At 38.9% G+C, this 20,979-nt stretch overlaps 1 protein-coding gene across 9 annotated transcripts in view; it reads left to right on the top strand.

Moving 5' to 3' along the window:
* The window catches only part of kaznb (kazrin, periplakin interacting protein b), a 130,367-nt gene that overhangs the window by 12,033 nt on the left and 97,355 nt on the right, over nt 1-20,979 (top strand). For 5 of the 9 annotated variants that reach the window (XR_008572340.1, XM_054785919.1, XM_054785922.1 and 2 more), the window contains 2 exons: nt 914-997; nt 20,717-20,877. Coding sequence is in view for 7 of the 9 variants with exons in the window: in XM_054785919.1 (XP_054641894.1) it covers nt 914-997; nt 20,717-20,877 (245 nt within the window). In the remaining 2 variants the exon portion in view is untranslated. Of the gene's footprint in view, nt 1-536; nt 850-913; nt 998-20,716; nt 20,878-20,979 lie in introns of those variants that run through there. The other 4 variants (XM_054785921.1, XM_054785924.1, XM_054785920.1 and 1 more) reach the window with 3 other exon arrangements.

Here is a 20,979-nt window from a genome sequence, read left to right as displayed (position 1 = left end):
ATGGAATGAGAGGAAAACTTTTTTTCTCTTGATCCCAGCCATGGCATGTCGACTCGGCGCTGTTGGCTCAGCAGCCAGTCTCCATGCAGTGTGAAAGGAAATGTAATCTAACGTCATGTGCCATAACAATGATGCCTAGTGACCAGAATACTACATATAACTTGTATTCCAGTATTTTTGTGACTAGTAGGCCATAGTCAACCACGAAACAGCAATTACTCATTATTTTTGTAAAAGCCGTGACATAGTGAAGTGGTGATATTCAAACCGCGATATAGCGAGGGACTATTGTATATCCAACTGATCTGTATTAAATACAAATTACATAGACTATTAATAAAGGCCGACAAAAACCTTAAAACATAGTGTCAGTGTAAAAAGTGTACAAGTGTAAATTGTTTTTTGTTACTACACGACTACCAAAGGGCTTGTCTGTATTACATATAAAATGAATAGGCACATGGAACCCAAGAAACGCAGCACCATCTGCTGGATATGGTGGACCACAACACCCCCCTCCGACCCCATTTGTACCAGTCAAAAGGTTAGACACAGTTGCTCATGCTACTGGATGAGAAAGTGTTCCCAGAGTTTTGACTGGTACTGCATTAGTGCTGGCTTTGAATACCAGAAATATAAAAATCTTGGCCATGCAGCTTTAAGCAACTGTGTGTTCAGAACTTCCTCACATGCAAAGACCTGACCAGACACCGCCCGCCTCCTTTCCCTCGCCCCCGCCCCCTCCTCACCCCTCCCATTCCCATCATCATCATCATCTGCACAGTGTGCGCTTCTCGTTCACATCGCTGCGTCTGCTCCCCCCAATAGCAGCAGTTGGCACCAGTCAGGGTATGCAACCGTTCTTCTCCCTTCTTTTTACCCTGACATTCCTCACGCTCTCTTCCTCTTCCAGCTATGATGGAGGACACGCTCACCTGCAGCCAGGCGACCACCTTCTCTCAGGTGTTTGGGCGGCAGGGACAGCTGATGCAAGCGAGTAAGTTGACTCTTGCTTCTCTACTGCATCACTCGTGCGACACTTGTTTCCCTTGAGCTCGTGCAACAGCCCATCTGCACTGATGCAAATCCAGCTTTTTAAACATGATGCATGTGTGCTGGAACAACAAACATCTGCAAACGTGCACCCTTGTTTTCTCAAGCATCAGCACTTGGATGATTTAAGTGAGTCATATTCACAATGCAGGTGCACCTGGGGGAGCAGAAGCAGCTGCAGATATTCAGGCAAAGTGAAGCAACCTTGAAGGATACATCTTATTATGATGTCATGCAATTCAGAATGCTCAATGGGCAGCCAAGGAGGGGATTGACTTGCCTCTTGAGTGAACGTGTCGGCCAACTTTTATCCGATAGCTTTGATCATTATGGTGTTGGAGATAAAGTGCCAAAGTCAAATTGCGTCAACAGTTGCGTACGCATACATCCTTTTTAATACCAACGAGAAGCACTGGGGTTCAAAGCTAGTGCAGGAGAACTATTTTTAGATTCCATACGCCCACTGGACACTTAATTAGGTACACCATCTACAGCTCCATATCTCAACATTCTGCCTTTGCAAAGATTATAATGCGCACTTTTTCGTTGATTTAACAATATGTTTGCTATCGTGGTTGTGCTGCATGATCCTGAGAGATGTTTCTCATTTGTGCTTGTTTAAATTATTCGAAACAGCTCTCAGCACAATATGGTTCTACAGCAACCATTAAAACAAAATTATATTACCACATTTGTATTATTTTTGAAATTGTGTTGTCCTATTGTGCTGGGTTTTAAAGCATCTGATCTGTAAGTAAGAGATGGTTTAGCGTAATATCTTGTATTTGAAGGGAAAGTCAATGAGTATGAGACAATTATTTATTAAATATTTCATTGTCAAAAAATGTAAAAAATTAAAATTGTAACCCAGAAAAATAAGAATACCAATAATGATTATTAATAATTATCATCATTAATGAATTATTTACTACATTGGTAATTTTTTATGTATTTTGAATAATCAAATATGTGTGCGTGTATTTAGATACATATCGACATACATATTTTTTACATTAATTAAAAAAAAGATTTGAGTTTTAAAATTGTATTTGTACGTAAAATTGTATTTTCAGTGAAGGAATGTTTCAAGTTAATATCTTGTATTTTGTAGGTATAATAGTAATAACAATAATAATATTTGTTTTAATTTAGTAGACCTTTTGAAATAATAGCACACAAATCATCAGTGTTACAGTCATAATAATGACATTTATTATAGGCACAATCCCAGAAAACTATGCTAACATTTTAAATGATGAAACAATAATTTGATAGTGTCTTTTTAATCAATGTCATATTTATAATGATGGCATAAAATAGTTTTCTTTTATACTTTTCGTTATTATCATCACCTTTCTTCACTGGTTGGCTGGGAGAGATCACATGGATGTACTGTCTCGTAATGTTCATGCAAGTAGATTACGTGAATTGTTAAAAAGTAATACATGAGAAGCAAAGACTGTTCTCATGTCCTGACAGTCTTTATGCAGTTGTGCTAGCACTTGTCAAATGTGCCTGGAGCAAAAAAAAAAAAAAAAAAAAGCAGAGTGAAGCCTTGCCTTCATGCATTATACATCACAAATTGACGTTCTATGTTCTGTGATGCTGGAGCTCCATTTTCTTTTTAAAAATCTTTGCTTGTCATTTGACTGTTTTTTAGTCGGGCTGGCTGTCAGGATGCTAACATAGTAGCAGCACTTTTATCGGAACTCAACAATATGAAAATCTTATCTTATCACCTTCCACGTTCATTAGAAACACCTGCCCTTTTCCAAGTGGTTTCTATGTCAAAAAGAAAATATGGGCTTTCCCTTCTTGCAGAATTCGATCAGCTGTTGTTGTTGTCTGAAATGTGCTGACTGATGGTGCGTTTAAGGACCTGCATTTGCATAAGCAGCTTGGCTTTGCTGCCATGTATCTTCATTAGCACCCTCTCCGTCAGGTGGTCAATAAAGAAGTAGAATCGAGTTCGCTGACAGTAAACACACTGCACCATACAGACACATGGGCACTCAGTACAAGTGCGGACATCCGCCAAGGCTATACACACTGAGCAAGCCCAGCCGGCGGGAATGTGCAAGTAAGCAAACCCGCAACTAACATTTTGTGTAATCCTGCAAACTTGCTTTTGTGCAATCATAGTTACTACCTACTTTTTGCCTAATTAGAACTGACTGACTAATCCTACAAACTAACTATTTTTTCAGAGCTACTGACTACATTTTTGGCATAATCCTATTAACTAATTGACTTTTTTTGTGTAATTCTAATGGACTAAGTCATTTTTATGGGAGTCCGCTAAGTAACTTGGTGGTGTGCCATCATACGAACTCATTTATCCAATCCTACTATGGATTTTGCAATCCTACTAACTAACTTGCATATTTGGAACTAATTTACTTGTTTTGCATAATTCTAAAACTTTAATTGTCTAATTTCTAACTAACGTAGTTGTTTTTGTGTAATTGTGTTGAATCCTTGCTGTTGTTTCTTTTTTTTTTTACTTACGGGACTTCTTGCGGTGGCAGAGTGATTAGCATGTTGGCCACACAGTCAGGAGATCGGGAAGACCTGGGTTTGAATCTCCTCTTGAGCATCTCTGTGTGGAGTTTGCATGTTCTCCTCATGCATGCGTGGGTCTTCTCCGGTTACTCCGGTTTCCTCCCACATTTCCTCACGCATGTTAGGTTAACTGGTGACTCTAAATTGTCCATAGGTATGAATGTGAGTGTGAATGGTTGTTTGTCTATATGTGCCCTGCGATTGGCTGGCGACCAGTCCAGAGTGTACCCTGCCTCTTGCCCAAAGTCACCTGGGATAGGCTCCAGCATACCCCCGCGACCCTAATGAGGATAAGCGGCATAGAAAATGTATGGATGGACTTCCTGCGGTGTACAATTACTGACACCTACTTACCAGTGTAGAATAGTACATAACAATGTGTATTTCGGTGTGTTTTCTGAATGTCTGATATTTGTATTGTAGTACATTTTTTCATTTTTATGCTGGAAAAAGTTTGGGAAAAAAAACACGTAACATTTGCTCAGACATCTTTTTTGACTAATAATAGGACATTGTCGACTACTAAACAGCGATGATTTGTTAATTGATGTATTTCAAAAAAACGTGATTGGGTGAAGCCACGAAATTCGAATGTTATCACGAGAAATTATAATTTTACAAGATTAAGTTGTAATATTACAAAACATAATTATAAAAAAATTGTAAAATCATTTATTACGAGAAAGAAGTTGCAATTTTATTAGAATAAAGTCATAATTTTCCAAGAATAAATTCGTATTCCATCCATCCATCCATTTTCTATGCCGCTTCTCCTCATTAGAGTCGTGGGGGTATGCTGGAGCCTATCCCAGCTGACTTCGGGCGACAGGCGGGGTACAATTCGTATTGAGAGAACAAATGATTAACAAGAATGAAAGCATACTATTACGAAAAAGTAGTAATTCTTAGAAGAATACAGTTGGATTACTATGAGAAGTTAAAATGTTACAATCTTAAATTGTAATGTAAAAACATATACAAGATTGATTTTTGTATTTTGTTCATTTTCAGATTATGCTGTAATATTATACAACGGAATTATTTATATTTTATTTATATATATAATATAATATAATAATAATAAAATAAAAAAAATAATATATAAATAATTAAAATTATGATAATAATGTCATAATTTTAGAGAATGAAGGTGTAACACTCCAAAAAAAAAAGTAGCCAGTTTTACGAAAATACAGGCGTAATATTATGTCATCTTACTAGAATAAAGTTAGAATATTAAGAAGGGGGGGGGGAACTGCAATATTAATATGCACCACACAAAAGCGGCCAAATTTTGCTCCAACCTGACTTATTGTCATGTGTGTTGTTTTCTTATTTTTACCTTGCACAGCTCAGCGTGAGCGTGGTGACGGTCAAACATGGTGATTCTTGTCAGCCTTTGAGCGGTGTGCATGCTGGTGTTCCTGAGGAGAGTGTGAGTGTCAGCTCGTGTTCAGATAAATATGCATAAGTAGCTTGTGCAGGCGCCCCTGTGGTGATGAAATGGAGTTCATCCTCCTGGGTGCCTCTTTTTTTTTTAACATGCAAGGCACACACACTGGAGAAGTGTGCACGCCTCACTGTTCCTACCACAAAGTATTCACCGTGTACGTATATATTTTTCAATTCTTCTTGTTTCCACTGCAGATAAAAAGAATGGATGGTGAAATGTAGTCATGTTTTGACAGTGTCAGGGCTAATGAGCAGTGAGGCATTTCAACCTCCCAGCTTGACTCAACATGCCTCTAATTTAAAGCACAAAGTGTGTTTGTGTGTGAGTGTGAGAAAGAAGTGAATGCAGTTGAAGATGAGAAGCACATTGACTCCAACTACGCAACACTTCAAGGGAAAATGCTCATTATGAAAGACAGTGAAAATATGTCATCACTTTATGACAAGCTGCTATCTTGCGTTGTCACGAAGTTCGACCTCTCGTCCAACATAACATCCAACACTCCACACAAAAATAACCACTCAGAAGTCAAACAAAACGTCAAGCGTCACAAACCTACAGTATGTTTATCTTTTTCTTTGGCTTTTTTTTTTTTTTCACCACAAAGAGGAACGGTGATGAGAACCGTAGAACCAGAAAAGGAACTTTATTTATTTCACTGGTGTTTTTTGTGCAATGTCATCACAGAAGAGTACCAGTAACAGTGTGATGATGACCATAGATCCAGAAATGGAACTTTAAATGTAGTTTGACCTCCATGGTCATGTCAGCAAGTTGTTGCTAAGCAGAACAATTCTGGTGCCGTCAAATGAAATGAAAAACATGTAAACTTTTATTTTGTCATTTTGTGTGTGTGTGTGTTTGGTTTTTTTTTGTCTTTTTTTCCCAAACAACAGCAAAATACTTTCTTTTTGTGCTGTACTACATAATTTAAACTCCAAAGGGAAATGTACTTTTTAGACATCAAGAAAAAGAAACTATATAAAGAAAACAAGCAAAATTTGAGGACAACATTGTCATCAGCCTTTGTGATTCTAATGGGATTTTTATGTAATTTTGGAATGTTTCATGTTTTTTTTCCATATTTTTCCCCATTATTTTAATTTTCGTTTGATTTTACATTTTTCCTTAATTTTTATTTTCAAATTTTGTTTTTTGATTATTTCAATTAAATTAAATTCAGGTTTTGTTCATGATTTTCATATTTAAAATTTTTTTTTTTTATTTTAAATGTTCTACATTCTAATTTCGATCAGTAATGATCAGACTAAAGAACTAAAACACTGCTGATCAAAACTTTAAGACCAGTAGAAAAATTGCAAGAATTTCCATTTCACATTGTTGGATTTTAAGGAGGTTCTAAGTCAAGCTTAAAAATGCAAAAAGAAAACATGAGAGTGAGACAAAAACTATTTTGAGTAAGCAGTTTATTGCAAACAACCATTAAACTGAATTAGGCTGTTCATCAGCTGACCATAGCTAAAACCCCCCCAAAACAAAACCTCCTTAAACTAGAAATAAAATGTTCAAAGAAGGAGTCGGACGTTTCGCTCTTCATCCGAAGAGCTTCGTCAGCGAACTAATAAGTGCTGGTAGCCTCGGCCTTAAATACAGTAAGAGTGGGCGGAATTGGTGTGCCAACACCCTCCTTCTATTGGTTCCTTACACTAAGCCTGGGCGGAGTAGTGGTATAATCCTCTCCTGCTATTAGCACCTCCGATAAAAGGGAAGTGTCGCTCCCTGAGTTGGGTATGAACGACTCTGATACTGGCTCGTTAGCATCTATTGTTCTGGCTCGGCCCTGGCTTCACCTCATTTGCAAGACTAAGAGCTGTGGGTTTTGGTCTCAGTAACCTGCTGAACACAGGGTCCAAATTAAACCTCAAACCACCATTCCGATTCAATGATGGGTTCTGTTGTTTGACAAAAATAGCTTCCTTTACTCCTCTTTCAAACCATCTGTTTTCTTTGGCCAAAATCTTTACCTCGCTGTCCTCAAAAGAGTGATTGGTTGCTTTAAGGTGTAGATGTACTGCTGATTGAGGACCACTCGAATTGTCCCTGCGATGTTGATAAAGCCTTTTTTGGAGCATTTGCTTAGTTTCCCCAATGTAGTGCTCTTTGCATTCCTCATCTTTACAGTGGATGGAATAGACCACATTGCTCTGTTTTTGGTTTGGAGCCTTGTCTTTAGGATGCACTAATTTTTGTCTCAGGGTATTTACTGGTTTGAAATAGGTAGGAATTTTGTGTTGCCATAAGATCCTCTGGAGTTTTTCTGAGACCCCCGCTACATAAGGGACTACCATTCCTCTCCTTTTTGCTTCTGTGGGCTTTTGGGTTTCTTTCCCTACGCTCTTCTTTTGGCATTTGTTAAAAGCCCACCGCGGGTACCCACAGGTTGAGAGCGCTCTCTGAACATGTTGTGTCTCCTTTTTCCTTCCCTCAGCACTAGTTGGTATTTGTTCCGCTCTATGTTGGAGGGTCCTAATAACCCCTAGTTTATGTTGTAGTGGATGGTTTGATTCAAAAAGCAGGTATTGGTCAGTGTGTGCGGCCTTTCTAAAGACCTCTGTAAGTAGCTGTCTGTCCTCTCCTATAATTACCTTGCAGTCTAAGAAGGCTAGTTGGTTCTCTTTAGCGTCCTCGCGAGTAAATTTGATATTGGTGTCCACCGCATTGATGTGATCTGTGAAAGACTGAATTTCCTGTTTTTTGATTATGACAAAGGTGTCATCCACGTATCTAAACCAGTGCCTTGGTTTTGTCCCTGAGAAGGATGTGAGAGCCTGTTTCTCCATCTCTTCCATGTACAGATTTGCCACTATGGGTGAGACTGGTGAGCCCATAGCACAACCATGAATTTGTCTGTAAAATTTCCCTCTAAACTGAAAATATGTAGTATGTAGTATTAAGGCAAATTTCCAATAATTGGCAGATGTGGTCAGCACTAAGTTTTGTTCTCCTATGCAGAGTTGAGTCCTCGAGCAGTCTCTTCCTCACCACCGAGACTGCTGCTGAGGTGGGGACAGATGTGAAAAGTGAAGTCACATCATAAGACACCAAAGTTTCCTCTGGCTCCAATCTGAGGTCTTTGATACTCGTCACAAACCCTTTTGGGTTCTCTATATGATGATCAGTGTTGCCTACCAATGGTGATAAGACTGTTTTTACATATTTAGCTACATTGTACGTGGTAGAGTCAATGCTACAGACAATGTGTCTGAGGGGAAACCCTTCCTTGTGGATTTTTGGAAGGCCATAGATACATGGTGTAGCCTCCCCAGGGTATAACCTATGATACATCTGTCTGTCAATTAGTTCTTCCTTCTCTAACTTTTGGAGACAGTCTATGATTTCTTTGTTATACCTACTGGATGGGTCCCTTTTAAGTTGCTCATATGTGTTGACATCACTAATTAGACTTGTTATTTTTTCTTCATAGTCCAATGTGTTGAGAACCACTGTGCATCTGCCCTTATCAGCTGGTAAGATGGTGATGCTCTCATCTTTCTGCAGAGCCGCTAATGCTTTCCTCTCACCTACCGTGATATTGGACGGTGGTGGTTTAGCACTACTGAGAAGGGCCGATATTCTCAGACGAAGGTCCCCTGCCTCTGTTCTAGAAAGGTTATTGTTCCTGATGGCCGATTCAGCTGCTGTGATATAGTCTCCTGTGGGTATCGTTTTAGGAGTCACTGAGAAGTTGAGACCCTTGGTTAATACTGCCTTCTCTGTCTCCGAGAGGCTTCTGTCTGACAGATTTTGGATCCAATTTTCTTTAGTATTGGTCTGATTCCCCCCATCCTTAGTGTTTACGACAAGCTGTGGTCGATTTTCCGATAGAAGTTTCTGGAATTTTCCCTTATGCCTTTCTTTGGTTTTGCTATGGTGCTTCATATAACCCGATTTAGTAAATTCACAAACCTCCTGATAGGTTTCGTGCGTAACCTTTGTTTGCAATCTCCGATAGAAGGTTTCTACCTCAGACTGTTTATTTTTTATTTGTATGTTAAGTCTCCTAATTCTCAAATTTTGTGGTTTTCTGATGTAGTTTAGTTGCATTTTCCTTGCCAAGTGTCCTTGCTCAAGGGACGCTTGCCTCATGCATTTGGGGATTAACCTACTCTGCCTGCATCTAAGATTGAATCTGAGGTGGTTCCTTAAATCTGCTAATTTAAGAGTGGCCTTTTCTAAGATACGTACCAGCAAAAGGATGTCTCTCCCAAAGTTGGTAGCAATGCGTCTGTGTAGGCTCTCAGTCGTACAGGAGTTGTCCATCTAGGGGGTAGTGGGGTTCTCCGAAAAACTCCAGAGGATCTTATGGCAACACAAAATTCCTACCTATTTCAAACCAGTAAATACCCTGAGACAAAAATTAGTGCATCCTAAAGACAAGGCTCCAAACCAAAAACAGAGCAATGTGGTCTATTCCATCCACTGTAAAGATGAGGAATGCAAAGAGCACTACATTGGGGAAACTAAGCAAATGCTCCAAAAAAGACTTTATCAACATCGCAGGGACAATTCGAGTGGTCCTCAATCAGCAGTACATCTACACCTTAAAGAAACCAATCACTCTTTTCAGGACAGCGATGTAAAGATTTTGGCCAAAGAAAAAAGGTGGTTTGAAAGAGGAGTAAAGGAAGCTATTTTTGTCAAACAACAGAACCCATCATTGAATCGGAATGGTGGTTTGAGGTTTAATTTGGATCCTGTGTTCAGCAGGTTACTGAGACCAAAACCCACAGCTCTTAGTCTTGCAAATGAGGTGAAGCCAGGGCCGAGCCAGAACAATAGATGCTAACGAGCCAGTATCAGAGTCGTTCATACCCAATTCAGGGAGCGACACTTCCCTTTTATCGGAGGTGTTAATAGCAGGAGAGGATTATACCACTACTCCGCCCAGACTTAGTGTAAGGAACCAATAGGAGGAGGGTGTTGGCACACCAATTCCGCCCACTCTTACTGTATTTAAGGCCTAGGTTACCAGCACTTATTAGTTCGCTGACGAAGCTCTTCGGATGAGGAGCGAAACGTCCGACACCTTCTTCACAGAAGTACAGATGACGTCTCAAGAAGCCTTTCCCTCGATGGACAACTCCTGTACGACTGAGAGCCTACACAGACGCGTTCAAAGAAGGACTCAGTATTGAGTAATAGGAAGGGTTAGTGCGCCATTCTTTTTGGTTTGGGCATGCTTGATGCCAGTCTTTCCTCGAGTGGGAATGTTCTTCCAGGTGGTGAAGATAGCTTCAAGGTATGGAACTGATGTCCATTTTTGTAAACTTCCCTTGCCATTCATCTCCAAATGTTCTCTATTGGATTTAAATCAGGGGAACAGTAGGATGGTCCAAAAGAGTGAGGTTATTTCTCTGGAAGAAGTCCTTTGTCAGGCGGGCATTGTGAACTGCAGCATTGTCCTGTTGAAAAATCCAGTCATTACCACACAGACGAGGGCCTTCAGTCATGAGGGATGCCTCCTGCAACATCTACACATAGACAGTTGCATTTTGACGCCCCTGCACAACCTGAAAATCCATTCTTCCATTGAAGAAAAAAGCACCCCAGATCTTGGTGGCGCCCCCCTCCACTGTGCCGTGTGGAAAACATCCCAGGTGGGATCTCCTTGTCATGCAGTAATGCTGGAAGCCATCAGGACCGTCAAGGTTGCATTTTTTCTCATCGAGAATTAAACTTTTCTCCGCCTTTCAGTGTCCCATTTTTGGTGGTCTTGTGGAAATTCCAAACAGCCAATTTTGTGGTGTTGAAGGAGACAAGGCCTTTGAAGACATTTTTTTGTCATTTCATGGTTATTGGACTGCACTCGGCACCAGTAACAACCTTCATTTTGGCTGAGGATCGTCCCCTGTCTTGACAAACAGCCAATTGAATTCTCCGGCTCAGGGCCAGTGACTTTTTTGGGTCTATCACTTGACTTTTTTGTTCCATAACCTCAGGATCTTTGAAGAAGTTTCAAATGACTGTCTCACTGTGTCCGACCTCAGCAGCAATGGCGTGCTGTGAGAGGCCTTGCTTATGCAGCTCAACAATCTGACCGTGTTCAAAGAGAGAAAGCTTCTTTGCTTTTACCATCAAGAGATCATGACAGTGTGAATACCTGACAGAAAATGACATTGAATCCACATTTTTGCCAAGATTTGGGCTTTTTAAAGGATATGGTGTTGAAGTTTTGATCAGCTGATGAACAGCCTATTTCACTTTAATGCTTGTTTTTTTTTTGTCTCACTCCCATTTCTTCTTTTTTTGCATTTTGAAGCTCTGTGTAGAAAGAACCTCCTTAAGATCCAACAGTGCAAAATGTAAATTCTTGCAATTTTTCAATGCGAGGCACACACACGGCGTTAAAATTTTCACCAGGAATGTATGCCTTTTACTTGAAGAGACACACCTTTAGGGTTTTGCGTTGTAAGGCAAGTCATGACTAATCAAATACCAACAGTCTTCAAAGCGACCAAATGGGGGCAGTGTTGCTGTTGTCAAAAAGAAGGCCTCCAGCAGCACCTGGAAGTCTTCATAGTTAACATCCACTGCAGAAACACATTTCTCATTAGGGAATAGTGTTTTCTTTGTCTTATATCTGTCAGCAATTAGCTTCTATATCAACATCAGCGGTGAAACCTTGACGCAGTGTGTAGAAGTGATTTGGATTAATTATGAAAGGATTACATGAGTGAGGGAGGCCAGCAGGGAGTTAGGTCTTATTTAAAATTCACATTTAGCATTTAGGACTGAAACTTGCACCATAATTCACACCCTTTTTCTCCTAGATGGCTGAGCTCGCCCCATTTACATTTATTAATGAGCAGCACAGGACCGACCACGAGTTTAAGGGTCAAAAATATGTCTGAACATAACTTTTAACATTACTACCATACAACTTTTAAAAAAAAGTCAAACACTCGATAATAAAAACCTCAAGAAAGTAAATTGGAATCATGTCAATTAAATAAATTTATTACGGGGTCCAACTCAATCATTTATTCATTGTACAGGCAACGTTTTAAATAATATGTTAGCGTTAAATGTCATACAAGTGTAAAAAGAAGTTAATCACTACATGATAAACCCTAATAAAGTACCCTACATAAAGTAAACAGGAAGTCATGTTAAGTGAACCTTTGCCACCGTAATAATGTAAAGTGAATTTATATTCTTTGTCCTTAAAACTTTACAGGCAGCATTTTCAATAACAATTGGACATTTTTTACTCTCATACAAGTGTAAAAAGAAGCTAACCACTGTAAAATAGAGCTTAAAATGAAGTAAAACACTACAAATACACATTTTCAGGTTGATAAAAAATATGCTTCTTTGGTCATTTACCTGCTAGTCATTAGCCATTACGCTTTAAGCTGCATGCTGTGTACAAAATGTTAGCATCTGCCTGGTAGAATGAATTAGTGGATGTATAGAAAACTCATATTGTACTGAGCCGCCAGACCCTTTCCTGTCCTCTTGGCAATCATCGGTACCCTTCGACACACCAAAAGCCAAATAAACATCAAAGTGAATCCTTTTAGATACTTAATGAGCTGAAGTGTCACCAGATTTGCCATGTTTTTTATTACTTTTGAGGCATATTTTTCCAACAAATAGTAGTCATTTCTTTCTGACAGATATCTTTTTAAAGGTAATCCGAGTCGTCCAAAGTATGTCCAATTCCTCAGTGGAGCAAACAACATGCACATGTCAGTATGACTGATCAGTTAAGTACACCCCCTGGCATCAGAAGCGTTGTAACTCCAAAATGTCTGACAGTCCAAGGTGGTGGTATTGTTTTGGTGGAGGTCCAGCATTGGGCTTTTTTGGCTTCACTGAAACTGCACCAGGTATTTATTCTGGCAGGACAAATGAAGTCTTGCGTGTGTGTGTGATTGCCTCATATTGTTCATTCCCCACTCTGGACCTTTTGGCTCCAAGTGGAGCCTCCTCAAATTGCCTTGGCAGAGACTGTGTGACACAGAGGTGACGGTTGCTGAAAGCATACTGAGCCAAAGAGATGTTTGGATAATATGCGTTAGACACCCCTCCTGCGCATATTTACTTGGATTATACAATTGGTCATTTTCCCAGGGACTGTAAGGGCTGACAGGAGAGCAACATGCCTCATTAGAGCTTATTGTTGATGTAGCGTGGATCCCGTGGGCATCTACAAAGAATGTAATGAGCTGTCTACATCTCATAGCAAGACAAACCCTGACGTCTCAAACGTGCATGGAAACATAAGAATAGACATGATTCTATACATTATGTGCCCTAAAATATCTTTTCAGGCACAATATAGGATTTATTGGGGGGGAGGGGTCTTTCAGAAAGACACTCGCTGTGTATGTTTAGATGACATATGAATACTATGATGATAAATACTTCACCATATGGTATCTTGTACTAGAAATACTACCTTCAAGTATTTTATAGTACCTGTACAGCCGTCCCAAGCCGAGTAGCAAAACCAGTGGTTTTTTTTAACGTTGGAGATTATGGGCAGCAAGAAAACGGAGCACTGCAGCAACCCAGAGACTGTGGAGTATAATAGTGCAGCCACATAGCGAGCTAATGTGTGCACGTGTTTGTTTATTTTTGGTCATGTTTAGCCGTGTAAGCTCAAAAGTTTTAATGTCGCAGCGATAACAAATCTCAGTGATCAGTAGGGGATTAGCTCACACATATGGAATCTGCTCGGCACGTTTAGAACTCTGGATGACCAGATATTTGAATTAATACCTTAAAGTACCTGACAGTACCTGCTTTTGGCAGAGAATAACCCTGTACAGCTGTGACTACTTTGGCCAAGTAGCAAAACCAGTGTATTTATGTCATGTATTTAGGGTACGGTGATCCAGAGAATTCACTGTTTGATTTGATATTTAGTGTCACAGTTTTATTATTTTTTTATACAAAAAAAGATACATTTTCATGCCTTTTTAACTTGTATTTTATTGGAATTACCAAGATTTATTTCAACTCAAAAGTACAAATTAGCTATATCTGTCTGTTTTTCTGCTGTACCTACTTAGAATTTAGAACTATATAAAACAAAAACAGCACCTTGTTAAAAAATATTAAAATAAATATAGAATACACAATTCAATTCAACAAGGTAATAAAGAACATGAGTCATTAATCAGTTCTGTTCATAGATTCAATAGTATTTCAGTCAAACTATGCATTCATTATTTCCACAGCTGATGTGCACATCCAGTTTGCTATTAAACATTACAATTATAACATAAAGAAAAGCAATTATTGAAATGACAAACAGCCAAAGTCAAGGCAACACATAAAAACTTTAACAATAACATTTTTCAATTCATCATAAAATACTAGCAACATGTATAAAAGACATTTCCATAACGAAGTTCAGGGCAAGCATGGCACAATTGACTTTTTTTTTTTTTTGTAAAGGTTTTGCATGGAACCAGCCGCTACAAGTGCAATGAGGACTTTAATTGTACGTACATGCATCTAATTGCTGAGTTACTTTATTCGGAATTCTGATAATAAAGATGAAAAATGCAGTTTTGTATTCCACTTAGGACACCATCTTTGCCACAGAGGAGTGACAGGGGATCAAGAGGGGACTTCAATGTCAGCTGACTGATATCATGAGACGCTCGTGACTTGGCTTACAGTATCATTCAATTCATAGTGGTATCAAATTGAGACCACTGTATCGAAGGGTTCGATCATCCCTCGTTTATCGCGGTAATTAGTTCCAGACCTGGCCGTGATAAGTGAATTTCCGTGAAGTATGATTCAATATTATAAATGGAATATTTTCGTAGTTAGAGCGTAGTTAGAGAAAACCTGTTTATATCCTACTAAGTGCAGTTGTTGCCATATTTAGAGTCTTTTAGTCATGAAATAGCACCCCTGTAGTCACCTTTACACTCGCATTATCTAATATAGTATGCATGATAAGCGATAATAAGACATAACTCATACATTAGCATTGTGAAAGTTCCTTCTTGTAGTATCTCGAACATAATGTGGATCGCATGGCATTAAAAAAAAAAAAAAAACTGTGTCTATCCTCCATCCTCACTATGATGCTTGTTACTTGCTTGGTATACACATGCATCTGGTAAATGCGTACGTTTGTAAAATAAATAATGGACACTGTCACACTACTATAATTGTTTACATCGCATTGCGCAACTCTTATGCGGGATCTCTGCAGGGTCACAAGAGACGGCCCCCGTTTTCAGCATAGCAAGCTACCGAGCTAACTAGTTAGCCTCCAATGTGTCTATTCTAGACTTAAGGGTTTGACACTGAGTGGGCAAGAAGGACAAAGATGCAAAAAACGTACCACTTCCGCAAGGAACGGGAGGAGACTCCATGCAGTGCTAACATTAGTGACGCCTAGTGAACAGTGTAGAATACTACATATGACTTGTCTTTCACTATTTTTGAGTAATAATAATAGGCCATAGTCAACCACAAAACAGCAATTATTTATTAATTAATACAAATTTTTTGGAAAACCCCTGACAGAATGAGGGAACAATACTCAAACCGTAATGTAGTGAGGGATGACTGTTCACGTATTGTGGCACCCCTGGTATTTATTATTTGGAGAGTGAGGGCAGCAAGTAAACAGAGCACTGTAGAAAAGCGGAAACTGCAGAGCATGATATTACAATTGAGCTAATGTTAGCAGTTGTGATTATTTTGGTCATTTTTTACTGTTCATTCTTAAATAACGCAACATTGCTGAATGGGGTCATCCAATAAGCGACAAGCTTGGAACCCCAGCTGTGCTCCCAGGTACTAAAAATAGTACCTATAGGAGTACCTGCCTTTGACATTTCTGTGTTTATTTATTTATTTATTGAATTATTTGAATTATATATATTTTTTAAATGTGTACCTAATTATAAACCCTTTTTTTAGTGGACCAGGACTGTTGTTTTGTTCCAACCCAGGGTAAAAAAAAAAAAACAGGTCTTTATTTACAGTTTTGAGCCTTGAGTTACTGTAATTGTTAAAATTGAAATGTCACATTCTCTCTGCCTTGATGCTTTCACGTGCGACCGTTTGATAGTGATACCATTTTTGGAATTACAAGAGGAAGAAGAAGCGGGCGTGTCTGCTCTCAGCGTGTGACAACATGTCATCTTCTTCTGAGGTGGCGTTGTCATTTGGTGGTCGAGGGGTGGCAGAGGCGGGCACCTTGTAAATGTTGAAGGCGAGATTGGTATCCAGTTGTCGGCTCTCTTGTCGTAAACATTTTTATCCGCATTTATCCGTGGCTGATTTGATGGCTGCGAGGGCCGCTGTGTGCTCGTTGTTGAAATACAAGACAAGGCTGGCCGAGATGAGCAGTCGTAAATCTTTGATGTTTCTCTTGAAAAGTTAACCTTGGTGTGTCTTCAATTAACCTCCAAAGCTGCTAATATATTGATGGCTCTTAAATCTCTTATTCTTCTTTGTTGTCTTGTACAATTGAATCAAACTGTCACCTGTTTCTAATATTGTGACCCTAGCAATGGTCAGTATTATGTTAACTCTTAAGAGACCTTACATCCTATATGTACAGTGGAACTTTGGTTAGCGTCATTGTTTCTTTCCAGAAGGTCCGACTCTAACCAAATACCTTTTTCCCATAAGAAATAATGTAAATCGCATCTCTGTGTGGAGTTAGCATGTTCTCCCCGTGCTTATGTGGGATTTCTCCAGGTAGTTTGGTTTCCTCCCACATTCCAAAAACATGCATGTTAGGTTAATTGGCGACTCTAAATTGTCCATAGGTATGAATGTGAGTGTGAATGGTTGTTTGTCTATATGTGCGCTGCCATTGGCTGGCGACAGGGTGTACCCCGCCCCTCGCCCGAAGTCAGCTGGGATAGGCTCCAGCATACCCCCGCGACCATAAGTAGGATAAGCGACATAGAAAATCGATGGATGTATGGATGGATGGAAATAATGTAAATCCTATAAATACGTTCCAGAAAGCCTAAAATATTAACACAAAACCCATTTTTATTAGGGATAGATCGGCCACCGATTAGTATCGGCATATGCTGATAAATGCCTTTCAAAGCCGATCACAAAAAACGATCGCCGTGCGGTGGAGACATTACAATTCATGTCATGACAACACAAACATGACATGACTGTGTATGTGTGCTGTGTCACGTAGGGTTGCCAACACTCATATTGAGCCGACATGGAACGCACTTTGTCTCGTATTACAGCGAGGATCAACACTAGTCTGTAAAACCTCAATGGTTTCAGTTGGACAGCTTGACACAGGCTACGCCAATCGATGCCAGTGTGTTTCATCACTCACTGGCATCACCTATTGATCACCTATTGGTGTTGGACTTCTCTTACATCTTTCTACAAGTATACACGCTTTGCCTAGCTGTCAGCAGCTAACTAACTGGCTAGCTAGCTAGAATTATCCGCCTAGCTTCTCGTCTTCGGATGATGTTGGAAATGTTGTTTTTTTTTGTTTTTTTTTACCACAGTGACATTTTCTTTTTAAAACAAACCAAGCAATGTGGCTCGTTTGGAGCTTCCACTTCCGGTTGCCATTTTGTAATGTAACATTTCAATTTACAGTATACACTGGCTTTCAATTTTTATATTTTTCCACCGGGTGGCGCCACTTTTCCAGTTCCAAGCAATCAGCAAAATTTCATTTTATTCTGTTTATTTTTATTATTTTTTTTGCCTTGCTACTGAAATGATAAATGTGTTACTGATGTTGGATAATAGTGTGTCTGTTTGTGTGTGTGTGTGTTTGTGTGTGTATGTTCATGGCAGAGTATTTTTGAATCAAAAACTGTTGGATGAAAACATTCTGGCCTTAAAGGTTCCTCCACAAAATGTAATGCTTACAGTGCCCTTTAGAAGTATTGGAACAGCAAAGTAAATTAATTTATTTTTGCTGCAGACTGAAAATATTCAAAAGATAAATTCAAGACCCAAGAGCAACTTTTCAGCTCTTATTTTCAGGTAATTACAGGTAATTATGCACGGCCTTTTGTTTGACCCCACTCATTTTTCATGTGAGTAAAAGTATTCAGTTCAGTCAATAAATAGCAGTGAATGTCCACATTCAGATTGGGAAGGATGGGTTTTGCTTGTCTAGACTGCTTTTAGAGGTGAAAACAACATGAAAACCAGAGAAAGTAAAGAGATTAGCCTGAACAATTGTGAGACAAACGTTTTTGACTGATAAAGTTTTCAAGTGGTTTGCTAACTTCTGATGTAGCCATTGTACAGTACTTTTGTTCATGAAGTCTTCTATGAACAGTAGATAGTGATATCTTCAATCCTGCCCTCTGCATGTTGTTCTTGTTCTCACAATATTTCTGTCATTAACTGCTGATGTTTTCCTTGGTCTACCTGTTGGATGACTGTTACTTAGTACACCAGTTGATTCTTTCTTTTTCAGGACATTCCAAATGGTTGTAGTGGCTATGACCAATGTTTGTGCAATGGTTCTGATTGATTTTCTATCTTCTCTCCGATTCACTATTGCTTGTAGACAGCTGTCTGGTTTTCATGGTGTTTTCACCTCTAAAGGCAGTTTTCACTGGCAACATCTATCCTATTCAATCTGAAAGGGAGTGGTAGACATTCAGTGCTATTTACTGATTGAATGAACAATGTAATAGGACACACCTGGGCAAGTAAACACACCTGTCAGTCACGTGTTCCAATACCTTTGCTCATATGGAAAATGGGTGAGATCAAAGAAAAGGTGCTATCTTCTAAGTTGTGTTAAGTCCAGATGTAAATACCTGGAAATAAAAGCTGAAATGTTGCTCTCTGATCTCATATTCGTCTTTTGACCAAATGTTTTCAGTCTACAGCAAAAATAAAGAAATTGACCTCATTGTTCCAATACTTCTGGAGGACACTGTATACCTCAGGCAAAGGTAGTTTTAAATAATAATTACTTCTTTAAAGTGGAAAAAAATTTTGACGATAGCAGTTTTCGGGAAGCTGACAGTTTTTGTCATTGAGTTTTTTCCCCCTCAACACTGTAAAAAATAACAATGCATGCAAATCAATCAAACCAATTATTGACTCATCCAAGGGACTAAACATAATAATAATAACCAAATACTCTTTGAAATGTATTTTATGCGAATTGTTTCAGCTTGTGGTCACACTTTACAATAAGGTACACAAAAATACAGTAGTTACTGAGGAACTAATGACTAAGGCACATAAATTTAGATTAGTTATTGAGGAACTGATGAAGAACTAATGAGGAACTTATGAGAAGGGTAGTTACTGAGGAACTAAGGCACATAAATTTAGAGTAGTTCCTAAGGAACTAATGAAGAACTAATGAGGAACTACTGACTAAGGCACATAAATATAAACTAGTTACTGAGTAATTAATGAATAGTGGTTAGGTAGGTTCATGCCTCATTAACTGTAATGCTGTGTACCGTATTGTAAAGTGTTACCTACTTTGTTTATGTTTAGATTATTTAACATTCTGACTTTAAATTAAAAAAAACAAAATAAATTTAGTATTTGATTTATTATACCTCAGGCAGAGGTGGTTTTAAAAGGAATTACTTCTTTTAAACTAAAACATATGAATATAATACATTTTTACTGCAGTTTTTGGAAAGCTTACAATTTAGGTCATTAGGACCTTTTTCTCCTCCTAATCTGACATTGTAGAAAAAAACTAGCAATGCATGAAAATCTATTTCACTGCCAATCATTAGTTCATCTCAGGGCTTAATAATAATAAAAAGCAAATACTGCAAACAAATTTACATTTTATTTGATGCAAGTTATTTTACTTTTTGTTTTTTATTTAAAGCAAATAGCAGTGGAGCTATGTATACATACTGTCCTTTGAAAGGTTGAAAATGAAAATATAATTCACATCTGATACGTATATTTAAGGGTGAAGTACTTTTAAAAGATTAGTGGAATGTGGGGAAACAATATGAATTAATATTTTGACATCAGTTTTTTGAAAGGTGCCATTTTATGTCATGAGGACCATACTGTAGTATATATACCACATACTATTGCTCTGGCTAACATGCAACGCAGTGAAACTTTGTTAAAAGTTGTACAGCTTCCACGCCAGTGTATTGCTGCTGATTAATTCTGTAAAATCCTGTTTTTTTTTATTGTTGTGAAACTAAATTTTGCCTCACACACACGCACACGCTTGTTTTAATGAAGTTATTGATTAAAAGAAAGATAAATTATCCACCATTATATTAAACAGCGTTCTGGCTTGCTTCTGCTGACTTTGTGCGTCCCTGCTGTGAATTGCATTGACAAGACAATTTCCAGACTTAAATGCGAACTTTGCTCAAACCCAGGGAGACAACGAGGCTGCTGCAAAAGTGTGTTGAAACGGCCATTAACTGCAACGAGACATAATAGCGTTATTACAGAGATGCTCCCCAGGAAGAATAATATCATATAATGGAGTGACTGTGGTTTTTCTGTGTCTTGCTAATGGATTTAGCCTAATGATGCCCCTGTTGCCCAAAACGAGGGATTCATTTGATGAAGGAAGGCAGAGGAAGGCTTCGTCGAGAGAATTCTCATTAGCGAGCGCAGCAACAAAAGCTCTGTGTTAGGAGATAAGACGTCTCTCATCTAGTTTGTCTCTTTTCGCAGCCGTCCAGTCTCTCAACAGTCTCAACGACCAGATAGCTCAGTTCATGGTGACCCGGCCGTGGGACCTTGACCACCAGGACCAGGACTTCATGCCGGGGAAGACAGGTGACACCTTGACCAAGTCCATGACCCTCATGAGACACCTGCTCATGGACGCACAGGTACCACAGTCTGTAATTTACCTTATACTACTACCTACTAAGTACCTTTCTTGTCTGCGAAACAAAATCTATTTTGGAGCACTGGGATAGTCAAAACCCAAG

The sequence above is a fragment of the Dunckerocampus dactyliophorus genome, chromosome 8 (genome assembly GCF_027744805.1).
Source record: "Dunckerocampus dactyliophorus isolate RoL2022-P2 chromosome 8, RoL_Ddac_1.1, whole genome shotgun sequence".
NCBI lineage: Eukaryota > Metazoa > Chordata > Actinopteri > Syngnathiformes > Syngnathidae > Dunckerocampus > Dunckerocampus dactyliophorus.
The sequence above is the reverse complement of the archived record's forward strand: the minus strand, read 5'-3'. Positions and strand labels throughout refer to the sequence as shown.